Raw genomic sequence first — 24,366 nt, 5'->3', positions numbered from 1 at the left:
AATATGAAACATGGCACCGCCCACTAGAGGAGGAGCCCGCTAAAAGAATTGAGGGTACTGTTTCCATGGCAACGCAGTATCCAATTTCAAAACAGTTTTCACTGGCTAAATTTTGAGTTTATAAGTTTATAACTTATGGTGATTACTAAAATGTGTGATATAAAAAAGGCGATAAAAGAGCCAAGTGGTTAAGACAGTTAAAGTCGCAATGAAACGGAATTTGAAGATTATGAGGGTATGTGAATTTAAAAAATAAAATAAAATAATGCACAGATAACTCATTTAGAATAAATACTGCAATTTTTCATAAAAATAAAAAATAATAATGGTGGCTTTAAGTGCAGGCCCAACTCAACACCCAAAACAGGAAGTCACCTAAGCCAAGCTTCAGTAATTACCTCCACAATTCACCAGAGGGGTCTTATATCTGTTGCCTCTTGACAATTTCTAGAGTGGCGGCTGCGCATGATTGATGGTTTATAAAACCTTTTTTACAGTTCTGACATTTCAGTGAAACAAGCAGGGTCTGAACTTTCCATCTGGTGCTACCTGCCTCCTGTCCCCACCCTCCCTCAAAGTCCTCCACCGTCCTTGAGCCCCGGCGTCATGCTTTGATCAGAGCTCTTTAGGGAAAGGGCAGGAACCCACAAGATTAATGCTTTCCCAGGGCATATTACAGCCCGGCGCCAGCTAGCCTAATCACTATCAACAGCGTATTGTTGATGCAGAGTGTGTGCGTGGCTGCTTACCAACACGACTGCCACCAATGTCATATTTGCAGCACTCCCTGCAGGGTACTTAACAGCACGGCTCCTCGGTGCATTAATGTTCACGAGTCTGACGAAAGAAGGATGAAAGCAGAGGAAGGGAAGTTCTATCGCTCCACCTCATCGTGCATTGCTCCTCTGTAATTGAAGTAGTGCGACATGTACATTATGCCGGAAATTAAGCGAGTGATGAAACCGAGGAGGTTTTCAGACACATGTACTTTAGATCCTCTTCCCAGTAATTAAGTAATTACACTCTTTGTTCTTTGTTTATAAAGCTAATAACTGATTTACATAGAAATTATAATGATTTACGGGGTGCCAAACAAAAGACGTAACACTAATTCTTTAGTGCTGGGATGCAAAAAAAAAACACATAAAAAAAAAGAAAACAGCTTACAAAGCTGTAAAAAAGAAAACGCAAAAAAAAAAAAATCTATTCTATTCTATTCATCTACAGTATGTTTGGGTGCAACCTCCTGCTTCTCACAAATCGTGCTTCTTCATAAATGTTAACAAATCTAACATTTACTTTAATAAACAATTGAATTGAGACTACAGCTGTTTAGCTGTGCATTTAATGAATGAGCACTGTGCCACTGTTCGTCCGACTGTTTGTACTGTACTGTATTTTATTTTTCTAAACTGTTTTAATTATTCTTATTTCTTTTAATTATTTTCATTTCTTCTATGTAAAGCACTTTGAATTGCCATTGTGTATGAAATGTGCTATATAAATAAACTTGCCTTGCCTTGCCTACAGGATGGTTTCAAACTGATTTTTGGTCAATCTATTGAATCGTCACTAAAGTCACACAATGTTGAAAAATAAACATTTTGCAATGCACATGCACTAAATGTATTAGCTATCTGTTTGTGAGTGTGCGTGCATGTGTGCGTGCGTGCGGGTCGCTAGTTAATACACAACAAAAAAATGTCAGAATAAAACTAAAACAATTTCTTTAGGAACTGTTTTACAGTTGATGCACATAGGCTAAATTACATTGTAAGAGAGGGCAGAATTATTACCTGAGTGTGTCTCTGCCTATGTTCCTCCCCCTGCCCTTGTTTAAGGTTACCGCTGCTAATTTGCACCTGCGCAGGAGTTATAAACCAATTACATGGCTGAGTGCTGTGGAAGACCAGTAGGTGCTAACCCTTGAACAAGGGTCAATGCTCTGTCTATTTACCAGCCATAGTGGATATTAGACTTTAGAGATATTAGGCTAAAGTATTAGGAGAGTGCAATTACTCCAACTCAATTTTCCATTCAGACAAATGACCTCTTTTGTTATTTATTTTTCTCTTAAAAAGATTTGATTAGATGTTCTGATACATACATCCAACAATTTCATCTCTTACATAGCCCACAAGCCATTTCCACTGACCCTTTTTTCCTAGCTGGATATTTATTATTAGCATAAACTATTTCCTGTAGATAATTGCCATGAGTCTGCAATGAGTTACACAGCCTTGATTTTCTCATAATCCTATTTTCAGATATCAAAAGCAGATCATTCTAGGTGATGCTTCCTACCAGCCAAAAATGATCAAAAACAACTGTTTGTGTAGGGTGTAGGCCTACATTGATTTAATTTCAGTGAACACTCTGAAACATTTGTGATAAAAGTGAATTATATTTTAGGTCAAATTATAGCACCTGCAAAATCTGAACATTATATTCATCAAATAATCTGTCAATCACAGTTTCTGCAAACATATATAAGCAGAACAACAGATAATAATAAGAAATGTTTATTGAACCCCAAATCAGCATATTAGAATGATTTCTGAAGGATCATGTGACACTGAAGACTGTAATGATGCTGAAATTTCAGCTTTGCCATCACAGGAGCAAGATACACTATGAAATATATTAAAATAAGTCAGTTATTTTTTTTATGTAATAATATTTAACAATATTTCAGTTTTTACTGTATTTTTTAATCAAATCAATGCATTTGGACAGTTAAGACAATTTAAAATGTCCGGAGCCCCTAAAGGGACATGTGGTTAAATAAATATAATTTTCAAAGCTTTTGTGTTCTCTCGCAAAACTCTTTGCATTCTCGAATATTTTTCATTATAAAAAGTCATACAAACTATGCAAAAGCACATTATATCAACCTAAGTGTTGTAGTATGACCAGTAGGAGACCATGGATGTGCAAACTGAATTTGGTGACACCGTGTGTAACATTGAAGTTAATGACTTTTTTTTGTAGTGACGCTTTTCGGCTTCTCATAGACTTCTCATAGAGATCAATTTATATTATTAAAATGAGGTCGTAATTTGTTTTCTATGTTACTATGATTGGAAAGATGTGTCATTTGTGTTTTAACAATGATCCAGGAAGTTCAAATCTGTGAATATAATGCCGTATTTCCAAGTCCAAGTTCAAACTCTATGAACCGCTCTATTGTTAACATACGGAGCTGTCTGAAACACTGCCAGCGACACATGAAACAGGAAGTGTTTGTCCGAGCTCACAACAAGTTTTAAGAGAGAACGCAAAGGTTTCGCGAGAGAACACAAACGTTTTGAGAGAGAACGCAAAAGTTTTCCGAGAGAACACAAAAGCTTTGAATTTTTTTCCCTTCCCATCCCATATTTTTTTCCACCACCATGACCCATTAGGGGGGCTGTAAAATGTATAAATTGAATTGCTATATAACAAAACATCAAACAAACGATGCAAAATCTTTATTTTGAACTGAAACCACTTGTTTAGATATTTTGTCCATTATTCTGTCTATTTTGTGTATAATAAAATGCAATGAAATCATTTTTTAAACATTGTTTCAGAGTCTAACTTTTCAGGACCCCTTTATTTGTCATCCTCTCAATAAAAACGCTGCAATATCTTCACTTCCTCTCTATCCTGGAGTGAAGTATCAGGTAAGTGCAAAGGACATCCTTCCAGCGGCCATTAAAATGAGCAGGGAGGAAAAAAAACATATTACTTTTTACTGTCATTTTGTACACATCAATGCTTGAATTATCCCCAGACAGCATTTAATGTCAGATATCCAAGTCAAACTCATAAAACCATGTTCTAACATGACATGTTTTAAAAGTTAAAGGCCCATGTAACAGCTTTCCACAAGGAGCTGCCAAGCCTGAGTGGAGAGCTTTAACCCCTTTCACTTGCCAAAGAGCAACACACCAAAAAGAGCAAGAGATCGCGGAACAGCGCTAAACAGTTAGCCCAAGTGCAGCACAAGTGATTGAGCCTGCCATTTTTGGCAGAGCCAGGGTTTGATACGTGGCCTACAAGGACAATGACTGAAAGAAAGGCTGAACGAGAGAGCGGCCAAGGATGAGAGGCATGTATTCAGCCCCCCTCCTCCTCCTCCCATACTATAATCTCCAACTGTGATGGAGTGAATTAAATTTAGATTAGACCTCATGCTTGACCTAGTCACTTTCAAGTCATAAAAAGAGATTGTGGTGACCCGATAAGGGATGGAGAGAGTAGGAGGGGTGATGTGGACAGCAGAGGAAGAGAGGAAAAAGGGCTTTCAAAAAGAGAAGGATGGTGCCGTCTCTCAACTCAATCACCCCATCAACTGCATCAAGCCAGGATGTAAGACACACTGTAATCATGGCCAAGATGCTAAGGCCTAACACAAATAATTCAATCAGTTATGTACTGTATGCATAAACTGTGCATCACCAACTGGGTCTTCCGTTTCTTTGCTCAGTATTCATTTGATTTTCCAGCTGACATATTAAGAATTCATTGGGCCATTGAACTGCATGTTACATGAGCATGTTACAGACACTTCACTTCACTAATGGTGTTGATAGCCACACAAATAACTCATCAAACTGATATGAGGTACAGATAAAATAACACTGCCATGCTTCAGATACTGCTTTAGGCTGGGTTTCCCGATAACATTTCAAATCCTGCATTAAGGACCATCTTAATTACATTACATCGGAGGAACGTGCATTCAAAAGTGCCATGTAGGTTGCATGTAATAGGACTAAAATGCATAAGATTACAGGAGCTCTAAGGCCCAACAGTGCTGAACTAAAACACCAAATTCACCCAATCCCACAAAACTGTTGTTTATTGAACCATAAAATGCTCAAAAATCAGTGCAACAATTTTGAAAAATATGAAGATACAAATAGCTTATCTTTTTTTAAAGGATTAAATATATCTATTTATTTATGTACTTACTTATTTTCTGTACACTGCCATTCAAAAGGTTTTATTATTATCATTGTTTGTTTTTTAAGAAGTAAGAAGTTCAAGAAGTTTTTGGGTAACACTAGAATAATGGTCCATCATTTATAAGTAACTATTCAGAAAGTAATGCAGGACTAATGAGTAGTACTACATTAACACTTCAGTTACTACTATTATATAATATGGAAACATGCTTAACTAATCAGTAATTAATATTAATATTGAATTCAGGACTACGATAGTTCCTTATAAGGTAATCAATAATTCCTTAATGAGATTGGCATCATTAGCAACTAATAGGTAATTATGACAAATTACTAATTAATTACTAATCACAACATTAATGTGTCTGAGACGTTAGTAAGTGTCTTTTTTTTTACTCTCAGCGTGGTCATAATAATGTCATAACTACTAATAAGGTCATAACTAGTGATAATGGTCCAGATCACTAGTAGTTCTTGAAGATTGCCTCGAAGAATTAGTGATGCATTTGATGACTATATTCAGAGTAAAAATGATGACGTCTCAGACACACGATAATGTTCTTTATAATTTGTCAGTTAGTAAATAGTTATTAATCTCATTAAGTAATCATTGATTACCTAATAAGGAACTATCTCCTAAATTTGATATTACTTACTGATTAGTTAAGCTTGTTTCTATATTAGTTAATAGTAGTAGCTGAAGTGTTAATGTAGTACTAGTCCTGCATTACTTCCTGCATAGTCACTTATTCTGAAGTGTTACCGACGTTTGCGATGCTCACCAAGACTGACCAAGCTAAATTCCTCTGAAGTTTTCATTTGAAATTATGCATCAGACAGCTTGAAACAGACCTTGTGTTTGACGCGTTGCCCTTCAATTAAGTGCATATTCCGATGTATTACACCAGGCGCTGTGACCCTCAACCCTGCACAGCATTTAAAAAGCAGCGTGCCAGAAGAGGAGGTGATGCATAATGTGCGTAAAAAGCCAGTGGGTTAAGATAAGCAGTCTTCTTTCAGGAGAGGAAAATGGTTACAAATAAAATAAAATGTAAAAAATAAAAAGCCCGACACAATGCCAAAAGCTGTTTCTATCTGACCTCTTTAGCAAGCTCTTAAAGCACAACAAATAGCATTGTCACATATTTAGGTGTGAAACCCTGAATAGTAAAGTAGGCCACGCACAGGTGTTAGGGAAAGATAAGCCCTGTCCTTTTCCTGAATTTTAAGGGATCCTGCTCAAAATATGCGAGGAGACACATTTCCCCACACAGAGACTGTCAGTCATCTCGGTCCCCCTGCTCAAACGGAAAGTTTGCATGGGGCTGAAGTTTCAAAGCTGCTTTTGCTCAAGACCTAAATGAAGAATAAAGATATCTGACAGCCAGCAGATTAGAGTCAGAGGTCACCTGTGATAACTGTAGGACCTGACATTTTCATCCCCGCATCTTTCTTACACGGCTTTCTGGAAAACTCCATTCCGATCAATCGTGACATTCAGCAACAGTGTATTTCAGATATTTAACTGAACCGTGCAGGTAGAACGCATCACATACGGCCATTATAAATATGGATATGATTCTTACAAAAATGCATCGCTTTACTTCAGAAGGCCTTTACTAACCCCCCGGAGCCATATGGATTACTTTTATGATGGATGAATGCGCATTTTTGGGCTTCAAAATCTAAGTTACTATTCACTCCCATTATAAAGCTTGAAAAAGCCAGGATATTTTTAATATAATTCTGATTGTGTTTGGCTGAAAGAAGAAAGTCATATACACCTAGGATGGCTTGAGGGTATGTACATTTTGGGATAATTTAAATTTTTGGGTGAACTAACCCTTTAATGAACAATATATTACAGTTATTAGTCATTGTTTGTTTACCTTCATGTCGTCTATAGTCTTCAGCACAAAAACGTCAACATAATAGAAACTCTTCTTATTGTCAAACATAACAGCATTAAAGGTACAATATGCAAGAATTTTGCATTAAAATATCCCATAATCTCAAGGCCAGTGTTATATATTTTGTTAAGTTGATTACTTACAATATCCCAAATGTTTCCAACTATTTTTAAATTGTGAGAAAATTGCGATTTTAACCAAGGAAACGGGGCGTTAGAGCAGGGGGGAGCTGGGAGTCGCCAGTCAATTGCGTCATATCCGCGTTACCCTCGGTTTCCGCTCGTACTGCGTGGAGTCTGGTGGAGTCCTGGACAAATGCGGAAGTTGTAGTTGTAGCATCTATCAAGCAACAAACGTTAGCTTGTGTCGTGCAGTCGTTATGGAACACAATTATTCTTTATCGATTGCAGCTGGTTCTGTCGACAAAGCATGCTTAATTTTATATTTTCCAAATGTAGCATTCGGTAATAGTTATGTTTATGTAAGGGAAGTATATATTGCTTTAGATTTGTGTTTAGTTTATTGACATTGTTTATCACGTCTGGTGTTTATGGCCATGTAAATAAATATAGCATGTGTTATACATAAAGATTAATCAGTATTTTGGCAAATGATGTGGGTATGTTCGAATGTACTTTTACAACAATTGTTTAGAACACGTAAAACTGTGCCGCGTTATCACAACAATGAATTCGACATACAGTAACATAACCAATTTAGTATTAAACCTTACTTTTCTTGCGGTTAATTCATTTTAATGAAATAAAAGTGTGATGAGGTTCAAGAGTCAGGAAGGAAGAAGACAGGGGTCGGCGTGACTGGGACTCGTACTTTATTGAGGTACGAGTGGAGTTTAAAACGACAGTTCCCATCATTCCACGCTCCTTCACATCGTCATCAAGCTACGCCGTTGTTGTTGTTTGGAATGTAGCGCCCTCTAGCGGCAATTTTTTTTGCATATTGTAGCTTTAAACACTAACAGATCTTTCCCTTCACTAAAAAACAAATAAAATAACACTTTATTTCAACATTTATTCCCCTTACCCAGTCCTATGTAGAGCATGCTGGGAACTAGAAATCCACTGCCCAATTTTCAAAGACATAAAGATAATTTAATTGTCAATTTAACTTCATTTTTAACAAAAATCAATTAACGCAGATATTTGCGTTTAAGTTACACACAATATTAAGTTAATGTCATGATCAACATTATCACGTCAACTGAACTTGTAATTTAAAAAGTTTAATTAAATCAATAAATTAGAATTATTAACCATGCATTTATTTAAGTTGTGGCAAAAGGTCTCCTGAATTAGTATTTAGAGTGTGACGTCGCCAGTCTGTTGACTGGCTACCAGTTACTCTGTTGCTGGCCGTGCTATTGGAGCAAAGTAAACACAACTTAATAATAATAAAAAAGCACCTGATCATCCTCCATAATGTGGTTGTTATTTACATCTCATACCATCTGCAGACTATTGAGATACCAAGGCAACAACTGACGCATTTGTATTACATGCCAACGGTTGGCCCAATGGTGGAAAAGCAGCTTATGGTCCCATGAAGAACTTTTAACATCCATGGAACCTTTCCATTGCACAAAAAAAGAAAAGAAAAAAAAAAAGGGTTCTTTAGATTATTAAAGTGTTCCTCACACACTAAGAACTAAGGTTCTTATAAAAACTGTTCACTGAAAGGGTCTTTGGGGAACCCATAATGGTTCTTCTATGGCATCTCTGCGAAAAAAACCTGTTTAGAAACTTTGAGTGCATTGTGAAGTGAAGTAAATTGAAGTGTGAAGTAAAAAAAAAAAAAAAACATCCTTGTGGTAGTTGTAGTCTAAACCAACTTTTCTAAATCTAAAGCCCCCAGTGAACCGTGGTGGCCTACAAATTGGCGCCATGAATGAACAGCTCTGCTGAATTTGAGTGCTGGTGGCGTCATTTAAATTCTCATAAATGAATTAGACTTTTTGGTCTGTCAGTTCAATGCACACATTCAACACACCATTGCTCTGAAGCTCTAAGACTAGGGAGCATTGACAAACTGAGGCTGCAGATCTAGGGACAATCTACAAATTCCAAAACTGGCATGTGAAAATGGTGCTGAAAATCAATGTCATCTTTAATTATGGGCTGATGTCTATTCTTGGTGCCAAACAATACAATAAACTGGCTTTTACTTGAAACGTACAAGGCACACAAAGACAATAACAGCTGACAGCTCACAAATCATCACAAGACAGAAAACCGTTGAGTTCAATAAGTTACTTTAAATAAAACATGCAAGCAGGAGCTGAACAATTTAGATGGGCTGGTTGTCTTCAATATCTACATGACATCCATGTCAAGTTAAGCGATCCATTATTGAGCAAGAAAAGAGCTTGTGGAAGAATAGAACATTTGGTTAGATATTAAAGCTAAGAAAATCAAGACAACTGTCAAATGCCTCTCTTATACATAAGTGAAATAATAAATTTAAAAAAGTTGAAGATAATTTGTGCCACAGACATATAGTACATTTGGAAGACAGGGTTATTATAATAGTGTTAATTATTATAACAAACTGAAACCATAAATATGTTTTACTTGGAATAAAGGTTAACTGAAAAAAAAAAAATCATATTAAAAATCCATAAAACTATTGTATTTCCGCTAGTTGCCAAAGCAACATTTCTCATGATGTATTAAAGTAAACTAAAAATGAGACAAACAATTATAACAACTTTAGACATTTCTTTGAAAACACAACCTAATAAAAATGACAAAAAACACAAACTAAAATGAAAATGAAAATATAAAAATAAAAACTAATTAAACACTTTAATAAAACATATAACAGTTTCTTGATACAAAAATAACCCCCCGCAGATATTTTTTTGTTTCTGAAGCAACTGTTGTTGTGAGACACTAATTGGAGATCGCATACTCATTGCTTGATTGAAGTTTCATTCTGTTTTCAAAAGAAATATTACAATACAACAAAGTTGAGCACATACGATGCCTTAAAATCATGTCTATGGACGCTGCTCACTAGGTTGTTGCACTCACTACTAAATTCAGTTCAAATTCTGCCTGTTGAGTTATACGTGACATATATTTCTCCCAATGTCCTTCAAGATTGGAGTGTGAAAACGCATTTCCGAGAGGAGGGTGAGAACAGAGAGGCTGGAAAATTGAGTGAGATGACCCATATTTCCATTAAACAGGCTGATATGAGAAAAGACTGTGGCTATAATGGTCACCTTCAATTATTTGTGCCAAGGCCAGAGCCTTCCTCATTCCTTTGAAATAAAAGACACATTTCATCTTCGAAGACCACAAAAGGACTCGATTTTCATAGATATTTTTAATATAAATATAATTGCTTAATAAAACTCATACTCGTACTCGTAATGTATGCTCTTAGAAGATGCTTTCTTACTAAAGCAGCTCACAAAATAAAAAAAAAGTCATGACATTATTTATGCATATTATTTAAAAGCGCCTTCCACAACAGGTTAAATCAAATCATTTGGACTATTCATTCTAGACGGCTGGGGATAATCACTTCTGATAATGTCAGACTTTGAAAAAAGATCTGATAAAAGCAAAGGTAGGCTAAAGCCCCAACGGAATTAGTGAACATTTAACGTCTTTTCTACCACCATTAATATAGGCTGGTTGTGTTTGCTCTCTGCTTTATGGAATATTGTGAGGACGTCCAGCAAATATCTGGCTCTATTAGGCATTTGAAATTAAATAAATTTCATTAAAATGGGATGAAATTAAAAATCATATAGCTGCTGTGTGTATTAGGGCACATATATATTAGGGCAGTCAATCACATGCTTTTTTTTTTTTTTTTTTTTGGTAAGATATATCTAATAAAGCCAGATATTTGCTGGAGATATATACAGTGCTATGCATAAGTGAATACACCCATGCTAAAGTTGACTAAAAAGAGGAATAAAAAATCATATTTTGGAAATTGAACTTAATGCCTTAATTTAAAAAATTAGGAAAAATCCAACCTTTAAGGACACCAATTTTCTTTGTGAATAAATAATGTATCGTAAATAGATAAATGTTCTTCCTTAAAATACATGGTGCATAAGTGTGTACACCCCTATGTTAAATTCCCATAGAGGCAGGCAGATTTTTATTTTTAAGTATTTTTTTAAACAATTTTTTAGGATACTATGCATCCTGATAAAGTTCCCTTGGCCTTTGGAATTAAAATAGCCCCACATCATCACATAGCCTTCACCATACCTAGAGATTGGCATGGGGTACTTTCCATAAGATCATCTCTCAATGCAAATCAAACTAGCTATTAGGCTAACTGAAATAAAACCATGCCAATCTCTAGGTATGGTGAATGCTATGTGATGATGTGGGGCTATTTTAATTCCAAAGGCCAAGGGAACTTTATCAGGATGCATAGTATCCAAAAAAAATAAAATAAAAATAAATACTTAAAAATAAAAATCTGCCTGCCTCTATGGGAATTTAACATAGGGGTGTACTCACTTATGCACCATGTATTTTAAGGAAGAACATTTATTTATTTACGATACATTATTCATTCACAAAGAAAATTGGTGTCCTTAAAGGTTGGATTTTTCCTAATTTTTAAAATTAAGGCATTAAGTTCAATTTCCAAAATATGATTTTTTATTCCTCTTTTTAGTCAACTTTAGCATGGGTGTATTCACTTATGCATAGCACTGTATATATATATATCAGAAATATCACTTGCCATTCATAATGTTTACATGTTTACGTATGTATTTATGAAATGTATGAAATTGTTTTTAATGAACATAACACTTCGGACTGAACCGAATGCAATGATACGATGGCGAGTAGGTCAAGTATAAACGCCTCAACCATTTGGAGAGGAGCGCGCACAGTCAGCGAAGGCTCATGGTGCGGAGCCAGGTGAAAATATAAACAAGGCTTTAGACATCCAGTGCTGTAATACAATAAATATAAAACTGTGGCACATCCAGCAGCGTATTTCTCTGCTAATGCCTCTCCATTGATCCTCAGAGTACATTTTTATTGAACTGCTTTTTCACCATTTACAAGCAAACAACTGAAAGAAGGCAGATCAGACACTGTTCTTCACTGACAAATCCTAGTGCAGTGCCCGTGCAAAATCAGTTTTTGTGTGTGTTTTTAGTAATTGTTGGTTTGGCGTATTTGAGTGCTCATTGTTACAATTACACAGCAAAAGTTCAGTGACATTTTTATTTGCACATGGTAGAAAGCAAATACTGATACTGACATAATGACATACAATAAATATGGAAAATTGAACTACACGATTCAGGGAGCAGGCTACACAATGAACTCCGAGAAAACGTTACGCTTGAGCAAACAGTTTGTGAATAGGCTACTACAAATGATGGCCGTGAAAGAGACTGTGAACACATTGAATAGGATATGTTTAGTTGGTGAACGGTATAGGCTACTATTACACAGTAGCAATAACGTTAAGCGCACCAGCATAAAATATAATATTCAAAAGTAAACAGTGTAGCTGACTTACAGATTCAGTTAACATCCACAAATGAATAAGCAAGACGATTCAGGTAGCAGGCTACACACTGTTCTCAGAGAAAACGCTACTTAAGCTCCGCTGCTTTCATCGACCCTCTGTCTCTCAGTGTGAGAGGGGGAGTGGCCAGCGGCTAGTGCGGCAAAACCCAATGTGTTCTCTTTTACCGATATATATTTTGCATTTCTAATCCAAACAACGTCAAACTTGGCACTGCACTTACTTGTGCCCGTAGCAAGACACCTGTCAAGTTTGAAATCCATCGGACTAACGGTTCAAGAGATATGCGAATAACCAACGCTATCTCACGACCAATTCGTACGAATTCGTACGAATGATAAAAAGTTGGCTAATTCGTACTAATTCGTACGACCTCACTCGTACGAATTTGTACGATTTGTCTAAACCCACGTGATGGGTAGGTTTAGGGGCGGGGTCAGGGGTAGGTCATTCGTATGAATTCATACGAATTGGCCAATTCGTAAAATATGTATGATTTTGCAAAAAACGTACTAATTCGTACGAGTCAGGTCGTATGAATTCGTATGAATAAGCCACCTCGTAGAATTTGTACGTTTTCCCGTGAGATCGGGCTCGAATAACAGACACACACACAGACAGACAGACAGAAAGATGTTCCTGTAATTTAGAGCTAGATAGATAGATTAATGAATTACTTTAATTACAAAGAAAATGGTTACTTTTAATTGTATGTGATCTGAGGATAGGGTCTCAGCTGCTGAACTCAAATATTAGTCAGCCCAATAGCTCAGAAAAAAATGCCTAGGATGATAATTATAGGCTGAAAGAGGGTTCCTGGGAGGGAGGCTGTGGAGTTCACCAAACAAAAGCTCATCCACTACAAAGGTGGGATAAATAAGACTATCTGGTTAAGGCTTTCACCTCACAATAGAGCAGCAAGAGAAAAGGTCACCTGATACAAGAGCATTAGGTGTGTAACCATCAGCAATAGTGTGTGACTGATATTTCCTGCACAAATGCAGGAACTTTCTACACTGCAAACAAATAAATAAAACCGGTCATTATTCTTTCTCTTGTTAATCATTTGATGTTAAACATTTTTTTTTTTTATATTTAGCCCTTGTTTAAGGACAAACGTTAATGCTAAATTATGCCACATATTCATTTGTGCTCATGAATTCAGTAAAAAGCACTGCACCTGACCTATATGAACGTACATTTATAACATATTGTTAAATGGCCAATTCATACATTTTTGACAACATTTTTTTATTTTAAATTAAATCTTAATGTTACAATTTTTAAATATTAGTTTCGTACTGTTATGTTTTTACCTAAAATAGGATGGAGTAAGCATTACTGAGCGTTTGTTTCAATCATACTGGACGTCGGAGAGCACCCTTGCGCAGAAACTCCAAATATGCCTCACAGAAGTAATACAACAACGTTCCAAGAATCCCTAATAAAGCTATAGCTGAATAAAAAGAAGATAGAAATACTTTGACTGATTAAACAAACACACGCCTCAATACTGTGTATGGTGTATTTGGGTTCTTCAAGTCTTCTCGGGTATTTTCATCATAAAGTATATTTATAATCCAATGCTAATCGACATCGAGCCTTGATCACTGTATAGAATACTATAAAAATGATATATTGTCTGCCTCATTCAATGATTATCAGCTTCTCATCAGCTTTAGCTTCTCCTCTTCAGCAAGAAATTTCAAACAGTCGACTGACGTTATGTAGTGAGTTTGGAGTAAACGTTATTAAATGTTGTCTTTTGTTGGACAACAGGTTTATGAATGCTTCGCATAAGTTTTGGAAGAGGATTCACACATGTTACTTTTTCAAATGCATGTCATAAGTGACTCAAACTCGCAGTGCTTTCAGAGACAGCAGCATTTACAAGTGATCACAGAGACACTCTTCACTAACACGCTGTGCATTTATTTATTTAATAAAAAAATAATAATTAATCGAACTAAGCCAAATTACGACTTTGGTTTAATATCAATTAAGATTGTGCAGACCTAATTAAAACGAATTATAAACATATCAGAGCAACGGTGAATCTAGTTTGATACTGTATGTCAAACACAGTGAAATGTACTACTGCACGTCATCAATTCATACATATTATAATTTGGATCTGTACTACTGTAGTCCATACACTGCAATATGTACAAGTACATATGCAATACAAATGTTCTAGATTCCAAGTATCCGGAAACTAAATAAGAGCTCTGTGTGAGGAAAAGCACTTAAAATCTTACTGTTCCTTTTTCTCTGATATCAGCAGGTTCTGAAATATTTTGTAACATCGTCCTACAGCTTCATCTCTGAGTCTGACTAATGGCCATCGGCTGCTTCAATTAGGAAGTCTCTGTATACTGAGATTTCCTGAGAAGATGGTATCATAATAGAGATACATGGTGTGCTTGTACTATCCATACAGCATCAATCATAAAATCTCCTCATCATGACATACTTAATGAAGGCTCCTTCTGTTTTGTTAGGAGTTGAATCTCTTTCAGGGTCGGTTCCTATAAGCCAAAATGGCAAATCTGCTTTCTGACAACCCCAAAACCCCAAGCTCTATTAGCAATCAAGCATGTCATAGCCGGTAATGCAGTCTCTCCTGACACATTCATAAATGGAAAGTCATAGAAAGTCAAAGCTTAATTGCCATCTCCAGAATTGTACCATCCAGGCAGAAGCACATCCACAAATATATGTGTGTAACAACAATGGACTGCCAAGTTTTTTGTGCGCACATTAAATGGGTGTTTGTGAAGTATAGCCCCTGCTGCTAAATGTCATAACTACACTATCATGCTGCCAAAAGCATATTGCTTTATTGATGGGCACTTAAATGATACAAATTCTGACAGATTTGGACAGTGAGTTTTCTTGTGGTGCAGTTATTGTGGCCACCAGCCAACCAGCATTTTCACGACATAATTTTCCTGTCACATGGCATTTATGGCTCAGTTGGTTGGTTTAAAAGAGTGCCCATAAGCAAAAATGTCTACTAGCAAATAAAATATTTCAAGTGAGTAATTGTCAAAGTACAGTGACAAAAATGTTACTTGAATTTTCAGTCATGTGGCAAACAGTGGCTCCGTCTAATGGTATAATTCAATTTATCAAACAAAAAGAAATTCACTTTATGCTGTTTTTGTGTGTAATGTTTAAGCTCTGTTTCAGTTTCAGTTCCATGGACTTTTAGTTTGTATCTCCTTGTTTTCCTAATGTTAGTTCCTGTTTCCTCAGCTCTGGCTCCGCCTTGGTCAGCCATCACCTTGGTTTCCACGGACTTACAGGCATCTAGCTTTACCTCCAGCAGGCTCCTATTTGTCACTGCCTCCTCCTTCATCCTCACTCCCACCAGCTCTGCTTTGGTCTTCCGAGTCCCCAGTTCCACCTTGGTCTCCCAACTCTCTGGTTCCACCTTGGTCCTCCGTGCTTGCAACGCCGCCCATGTCCTTCATCCCTTTGACTCCACCTTGGTCTTCTAGTCCAGACTTTCAGACCTCTAGTGGACCTTCAGACCTCTAGCGTTGTCGGGGTATATGTCAGCTGTGGCCCCCTCCATTGGCTCCTTAATGGTCACTTCCTCCCCTGGCCCTTCTATGGACTCTTCCACCTGTTAATACTGGCCCTCCTTCCCACCGCAGTATGGATTATTCCCTCTGTTTCCTCAGTTCTTTTGTCAAATATTGTCAGTGTATATTGGTGTGTAGCAAAGCTGTTACATTTTTCTCTGCTTTGGAGTTCTGTCTTTGTTTTGTTTGGTTTGTTGAATAAAAGTATACTGCTGCATTGAGATCCATCCTTCACAAAAGTCAACATTTACTTAAAATAAAATAAAATAAAATAAAATAAAATAAAATAAAATAAAATAAAATAAAATAAAATAAAATAAAATAAAATAAAAATACATTGATTTTCTGGTGTTAAATATATTACTCTTCATTTAAAAATAAAATAATTTTTAAAATATAATTTATTGAATAAATTATAATTTATTGTTTTTTGTCTGATCAAGTAGTGTTTGTTTTGTGATCATATTTCAACCGCTTTTGTAAAATTAAACCAAAACCGTAGAAATAAAAGATTCTTAGAAAGGGTAGCTATTGCACATCCTGAACCATTGGAGGGTCACTTGCACACTTGAACCATCACCTGTTTGATGCTTGAGGATGAACCGGGTCACACTGAGTGAGAAAGTCAAATAAAGTAGTAATGATAAATTAACTTAATCTGCCAAGGGGAAATTACCCAATTCAACAGCCAGAGATGAAAAGCAGAGTGTACATTCTGTACAGTCAAAACATTTAGAGATTTTTTTTTTTAGTGGAATGCTCTCAGTTACATTTATTTAGCTGACAAATTGAGCAGAGCCAAATCGTTCATTGGCTTCCAATGAATGGGTGAGCTCAGACATTTAAATGACTATTCATTAAAATATCTTTGTGCTCCTCGCTGACATCCATAAGAGGAAAATGACCTTCGTGCTTCAGACGATAACACAGGTAGGTTCTATGAACACAGACTAGGTCTGAGCGGATTACGCCTATTGAAGCACTCTTTGCATTCATATCTATATAAATTGTTGTATTGTGCACAGGGTAAAAAAAAAGAAAAAAAAAAGGAAGAATACAGCTAAAAGCAGTTTAACTTTTCTTTTATGGATGAGGAAGATGTTCCTCACACTCGCACGGCTGAAAGATTGTTTGCTTTTTGCCTCCACGTCTCATGGTAACTTTTTCTTCCTTCAAAATCCATTACAGACCTGACAAATCCGTTACGAACCCATGGAGAGTTTTTCATCTGCAAAAAAAGTTGAGGGGAGGTACATTATTTTTCTTTCCGACGGTTGAAGCAATATCATGAATAAATCAGGCACTCAAGACGACAGTTGTGAAGTGTCACGCAGAAGATTCATGCTAAGAGCTTAACTGTAACGTAACAAACAACCATTTACAGCTGCTCCGTTGAAATAGTAGACACCATCTCATTTGTCCTGCCAGGCCTATCCCAAGTACAACCGGTCTGAACAGGATGTTTCTCCCTGTTTGATTCTCCGGAGGAGAGTGGAACGGGAAATGTGAGGTGACACGGTGTGAATTGAGTCACATTGTTTTGGTGGCCTATTGTGGTGATAATGCACAACTCTAAAAATGATCTCTAACAGAGATGGACACACTGAGCGGAACCAGACAGAACAAATACTGGGCTGAACACGCATCAGATCCCAAAATAAAGCTGAGAACAGTTTTGTGTACAATATGTATTGTATAAATGACTTAAGTGCACTAAACATAAATGTCTGCTTTTAAGTGTTTTGCAAGTTATATTAAGTAAGGAATAGTTGATCCGTTGAATTATTAAAAAAAATAATGCACACCCAAGGTGGTAATGCCAGAGGCCACGATGCAAAGGGTATAATTCAATTATTCTGCTTATACTGCGGTTACCACACCTGAAAACATTGTTCAGATAATGTATCTCAAGACATTTGTCAGTTTTTTGCCCTTAAAACGCTCTTGTGTGTAGGACTAATTTCTTACACCTCTAATCCCAATCTAAATGTAATTAAATGTAATTTATTTTAATTTAATTAAAAAAGGAAAATGGAAAATACCTCCATTCAAAGATTGACTCTCAATCTCTCTGTGCGTAAAACAAGAAAGTCTATATCTACCTATCTTTTTTGAGGAACTAAGAAGGTCACCATGTTGCACCTACTGTAGCCCACGTAGACGTCCAATCTTTTTGTTCCATGTGCTGACTGAGTTGAAACACATGCAGAAGAAATAAGGTATATTTATGTACCCCTTTGTAAACCAAAGGTGTCCTGAGGTGTGCTTATCAATGGCCAATGAACAACCATTCTGAGGACAGATAACAAAGGACGTCCCACAAGAGTATAGATACCAGGATGGAGCATTGGTTTCCTCTCTGCCTTTGAAATTCAAAAGATCAAGTTTCAAAAGGAAGGGGTGAACAAAAGAGGGGTGATATGTATGGTGGGGATGGTGTGGTCTTTTTAGCAGTGTGTCAGCATGTAGAAGGCATGGGCAAGGATGGGTCAATGCTTCCCCACCACCAGCTGTGTGTCTATTCCTTATCTTCGACACAACAAACAAAACAGGGTACTAAATATAGATAAGCAGATGATTCATATCTGAAGAGTCATCCCTTATGTCTCTTCTTTGGGATACAGTTACACAGGAAATGAATATGATTGCTAAAACCGATCAGGTGTACACCTTTTGACCATTGACCTTTAGGGCTAGACATGAAGAGGAGTGTGTTTCATCAAAATAACAAGTGTGGACAAGGTGACATGACCTATAAAAAGCAAAGCCAAGACCGCACACACACACACACACACACACACACACACACACACACACACACACACACACACATTTACGCTATTGTCCACCTCTGAGATTAAAAGGCCTGAATTAATGAGATAACTGGTTGGAATGGCATACTGTACCATAGAATGGATTCAGAGTTTGGCTGTTTAGCATTAGCAAATACCCTCTGCTATTAGATACTGTAACTACCATTATGTTGCCAAAAAGCATCTTTCTCCATTGGTGGTCAATAAAAATTAGCTAGATAATCTCAGGAAATAAAAAATTCAAGCAACAATCACTACCATTCAAAAGCTTGGGATAGGTAAGAATTTGTTATGCTTTTGAAAGAAGTCTCTTATGCTCAGGGGTGCACATAACTGGTTCAAATGCGTGGTAAAAATAAACGATGCGCACCAGAAAACGTGGAGGGAAGTGCTTTTGAGTACCAACATTTTTGGGGACAGGGACACATTTACTTACTGGAGGGGTGCAACAGATCGCAGCTGATCCGTGATCTGTACGGACAAGGCCCCACGGTTCAGCACGCATGTGATTCGCGGATTAACTGCTAAGTGTAACCATCACAGAGTGAAAGTTTATCATTTGGACGTGTTTTGTCTTGCCAATTTACACATTCAAATGATTTTAAATGCGGAAGAAGAGGTGAAAATCGGGACTCGCGCAGTTATCTGCGCGCACAGCTGGTCTTAAAGTGACAGCAGCCTAATATTCCTGCTGTTGTCTATGTCATTAATGTAAAAAAACCCCAAAAAAAAAACATCCTCATCTACCATGTTCGAGAGTAAAGAAGGTAGTGAGGAGAGCAATCAGGAGGAAAGTGATGACAACAGCTTGTAGGATTAGTGTGCCGCGCAAAGTGTGAGTACCAAGCAGCATCTCCAGGTGCTCCATTGAGAACCAGACCAAAAAAGTTATGTGCACACCTGCTGCTCTCCAAAGCTGAATTTATTCGATTAAAAATACATTAAAACAGAATACTGTAGGAAAATTATTACAATATAAAAATGAACTCTACTTTAATGGCTGTTGAAAATTCAGCTTTGCCATTACACAAATGAATTGCATTTTTAAATAATTACTTTATATCTTCAGTGTCACGTGTTCCTTCAGAAATCTAATATGCTGATTTGCTGCTCAAGAAACATTTCTTGTTATTATTAATGTTGAAAACAGTTGTGCTGCTTTATATTTTTGAGAAAACTGTGATACATTAATTTGTTCAGGATACTTTGCTGAATAGATAAAAAAGCATTTGTAACATTATACATTTATTTACTGTCACTTAAAAGATTCAATGCATATTCTTGCTAAATAAAAGTATTCATTTCATTTAAAAGATAATAATAATAAAAACCCAATAATAATAATAATAATAATAATTACCAACCCCAGTCTATACTTGAACTGTATATATTACTAATTTCACTGCCAGCCAAGCAACTGCCACTGAGACGGGAATGCTAACACTCTCTGCACAGACATCTGCATGCCTATACATGTTGGAGTGATCACACTAGGACACACACTGGAATACACACAAAGGTGTGATAAATATTGAAGTACACACATACATAATACTGTGGTATTACACAAACTCACATACCAAAACGCACCCCATGCTAATAGGCCTTGAAATATAAAAATATACAGTACAGAAAGAGAGTCAAAATTCATAACTAACAAATTTCTGCATCAGATTTACACTAAATAAATTATGTGTGAATAGATAGAAACTATTGAAACTTTATTAGTCATGTTTTATCTTTCCTCTCTCTTTTAACTAAAACCAAAATCCAACATGGGGTTTGTGTTGACAGAAGACTTATGGAGACATTAAGCAAATAAAAAGATATTAGCTTTTCACATTAAACCCAACATGATAAGCTGAATCACATCATGTTGTAAGTTAAACTATGTGCAAACTCAGCTAACTCAAACACCATCCACCTATAATGCTTCTGCAGCAAAAAAGACACTGAAATACAACTGCTCTTTTGATTCATGTACTATCTCATCATGAACAACACATAAGGAAACCCAGGAGGCTACTTCGCCAAAACCACCGGAAACGGTTCTCTGAATGAGTCTAACAGACAACTTAGGGAGCCTGTTGCACCTGCCGAAGCACCAATTCAAAACAGGGCAGTGAGAAAACCAACATTGTGCTCATTATGGAGAATAAGAGGCTTGGCAATATAAACATTTACCTTGCAGGGCTGGGTTTGAATGGAATCCCTGTGTGTCCACCATCGCAGGTACACTCTCTATCCCTCACTCGCTCGCTTGCTCGCTCGCTCTCCCCCTGTGAGGCGGCTGACAGGAGAATTGGTTATCTAATAGCTTCCCATGTAGCTTTGTCTCCCTCTCACAAGTGCGGCTCTAAGGAGGATTTCTTCTCATGTTGACAAATTAGCATAAGCTGCTTCCTGGCTCACCTGTACTCATCCAACCTGTTTGGCGCCTCCTCCGCCCCGCTGTGCCGCATACACCTGCTGAAACTGGACACACTGGCCTGAAAATGTACTTAGTTGCATGTTAGAACAATTACTTGATCCAAAGAAATGATTCAGTTACACCTCCTGGGACGCTACAATGCCGGAGCTTTTTATTGTTCAGATTTTAGACTGTCTTTGAAGTAATTGCGACTTTAAATGTCAATTTTAAGGCGAGAAGACAAGAAAAAACTATAAGCCTAGAACTTCTTTTCCCCTAAAGGGAATAGAAACCCCATTCTGACTTTATCTTTGCCTTGTAAGCAGATACGACAATGAAGCCAATGAGGAGTGGAACTCGCAGGGAACTCGCAGAGAATGGCCCGACAGCATGAATCATCGACGTTCTGCTTTGTTTAGTCCTCAAATTTACTTTCATAAGGCTGATGCAGCACAAAACATGACAAATGGCTCTGATAGAACAATGACAATTAGATATTAGAAAACACTCATTTTTGGTTGTTTTGGTTGTTTTTGTCGTCATAAAAATTGGATGTGATTTTATAAATGATTAATGGATAAGGTCAACAAATAATGTGATTTAACCACAGTCGCTTTTTTTAAAATAACTAGACTGCTTAATTAATGTGATGCCCTTTCATTTGCTGAAAAAGACAAACGAAACACACCATAATCAAGCCCTGTAATTTGACATTACTGATACCTAAAAGAGGCCTAGGTCAGCTAAACAACAAGAATTTCCACAACACTTCCCAGCTAACAAAAATATGTTTTGCTAACATTTTGCTAACACTCACATTAATTAAAAAAAAAAACTTTTTTTTCTTGGTTAGGCAAAAGTTAAGGGAACATTACATTTTATCTTTTTGCAGACATTATGGCAACGTTACTTTCGAATGTACTTTAGCTACATTCTGAAACTACTGAAGTAGTAACATTTAAAATGTTACACAAACATCCAACTAAAAACGTTTCAGAAAAAAGTTCCTTGAACGACATATAAAGAATGAATTTTATGTTAACATTTTGAGAACATTATTATAGACCATATTTCATAATTTTAAGAAACCTTGACAGAACGTTAGCCAAAGTTCTGAGAACGTTCCCTGTTAGCTGGATTTAGGGATGTTAACAATCAATCGATGACCGATTAATTGTCGATAATACATTTAATCAATAAAACGTATCGATCGGCGATTAAGCAGGTTCATGCGTGCTGCTCAACCCCAAAACATGTTAAGCGAGCACGTCAGAGTTATGTTTAGGACCATTTTACACCTTCATCATGACTATAAGTTTGCCAGCCTTTTGTTTTGTGCATATGTAGGCTAAGTTTTAATATTGTGTGTATTTTGTGTAGGCCTATCTATATCTGATTGATCTCATATAGGATGCATTTGGTTAAGAATTAACGCTGAAGTAAAGCGTGCAGTGATTATCTTCAGCACGCGCAGCTCAAACAGCAATGCACGACTAATAATGACTATGATTGGGACTGTCATATTACATAACATTATAAAGAGAACAATATTGAAATAAAACGTTGTGAATTATTTGGGTTTAGTTGCCGTGTTTCATCGCGTTGCTCCAGATAGAGCGAATACACAACATGACTTGTGGCACGTAACTTGAACTTTAAAGTTCAATAGTGCATTCACATCATTTTGTGAAGATATAATTTGTAATATTATGTTTGTTTTGTATATATCTGTTTAATCTCATATAGGATATCATATTCTTTGAGTTAAATAACGCGCTAGCAAAGTGCTCCAGTTTGCCAGTGTTCATTCATAACTATGATTGGGACTGTCATATTAGAACACAATTTTATTAAATCGTTGGGAATTCATTGGGTTTAGTTGCCACAACAGGAGTACACATTCTGAATAGAATGCATCTGAGGCGGCATTATTGCAGCATATTGCAGTATTAAGGCTAACGATTAATCGACTAATTGATTGTTAATTTAAAGACGGTCGATCATGGGAATTTGTGAAAATTGACATCCCCTAGCTGGAATCATGTTTTGAATTCTGTCTTCATTTGCTCACCCTCATGTTATGTTATATGTTTGACTGTACATTGAAAGTCAGTGCGTCCAGTGCTGTTTGGGACCTCGCTGACTTTTAATATGTGGACCAAAATATGTATTTATTTTCCTTTTCTTTTTTGAGATGAGGGTAAGTAAATTATGACAGAATTTTCATTGTAGGGCAAAGTATCTGTGTAAGGCTTTGTATTAAAATAAATTTTCATGGTTGAGTAGTGCGCGCTCACAAAAGTGAGACAAAACTCTTCGGATCGTCTTCAGTGGGCAGCTACAATTATGAATTGCAAAGTTGACTTTCTGGTCCACACACGACGTTGCTCATTATAGAGAGAAACGTTTTTTTTTTTTCTCGAGTGTCTGAGTCTAAACTGCATTTTAAGAGGAATATGGAAATCTTTTGATCTGCAGAATGCAAATCTTTTCGCCACCCACATAAACAGGCCAGGCGTGAAGGCTTTAACAAGAGGGTCCACAGAGCGGCTCCTGGGTCTAATGAGTGTGCGATGGCACCCGTTCCTCTCTTCAGCCCATCTGAGGACTGCTCAGCCTCTGAAACATGCATCAGACTGATGGGTTACTCCGGTCTATGGTTTAATAAAGTGAAGAGGTTTCGGTTTACACAACCCGTTTTCAATATCCATCAGATTCCCTGGAAAAATGGCATCACTCACTGCGCATACACCTTAAAGATGCTCTCAACGTGAATAACATAACTGAATTACCACACCAAAGATCCCAACATACATGCATACCCCTATTATGTTACACATTCACAGAGTGCTGGGTAAAAAAAGACTAGCAGGCCCAACATTCAGGCCAGTTGTTGTGGGCCCATTGTTCAAATCCTGATGGGAATCTCAGAGGCCGGTTGAATAGGGATGCTACATCAGTCTCCTGTTACTTCCCATGGTTTCTAAGTGATGGGGACTTGGCTCATATTCACCAACTTCTTTTAATGTTTAGATGCACCTGATAATAACATCACCTGGGTCTCCTCCTCATCGTCCTCATCCTCTAGGACTTTGTATAACACTAACTCATTGAAAATAAATCAATAGCAGCTTAGAGACTGAGACT

The 24,366-nt window shown here is 36.9% G+C and overlaps 1 protein-coding gene across 1 annotated transcript in view; it reads right to left on the bottom strand.

The window, feature by feature from the left end:
- Positions 1–21,094, bottom strand: part of naaladl2 (N-acetylated alpha-linked acidic dipeptidase like 2) — a gene marked incomplete at its 3' end in the record, with an annotated part of 289,380 nt that extends 268,286 nt beyond the window's left edge. The window contains exon 1 of the mRNA XM_084394580.1: positions 20,994–21,094. Coding sequence (XP_084250706.1) covers positions 20,994–21,036 — 43 coding nt within the window. The 5' untranslated portion in view covers positions 21,037–21,094. The remainder of the gene's footprint in view (positions 1–20,993) is intronic.
- Between the last annotated feature and the right edge of the window lie 3,272 nt (positions 21,095–24,366).

Source organism: Rutilus rutilus (assembly GCF_951802725.1).
Source record: "Rutilus rutilus genome assembly, chromosome: 22".
Taxonomy (NCBI): domain Eukaryota; kingdom Metazoa; phylum Chordata; class Actinopteri; order Cypriniformes; family Leuciscidae; genus Rutilus; species Rutilus rutilus.
Note: the sequence above shows the minus strand (reverse complement) of the source record. Positions and strands in the feature narration are given on the sequence as shown.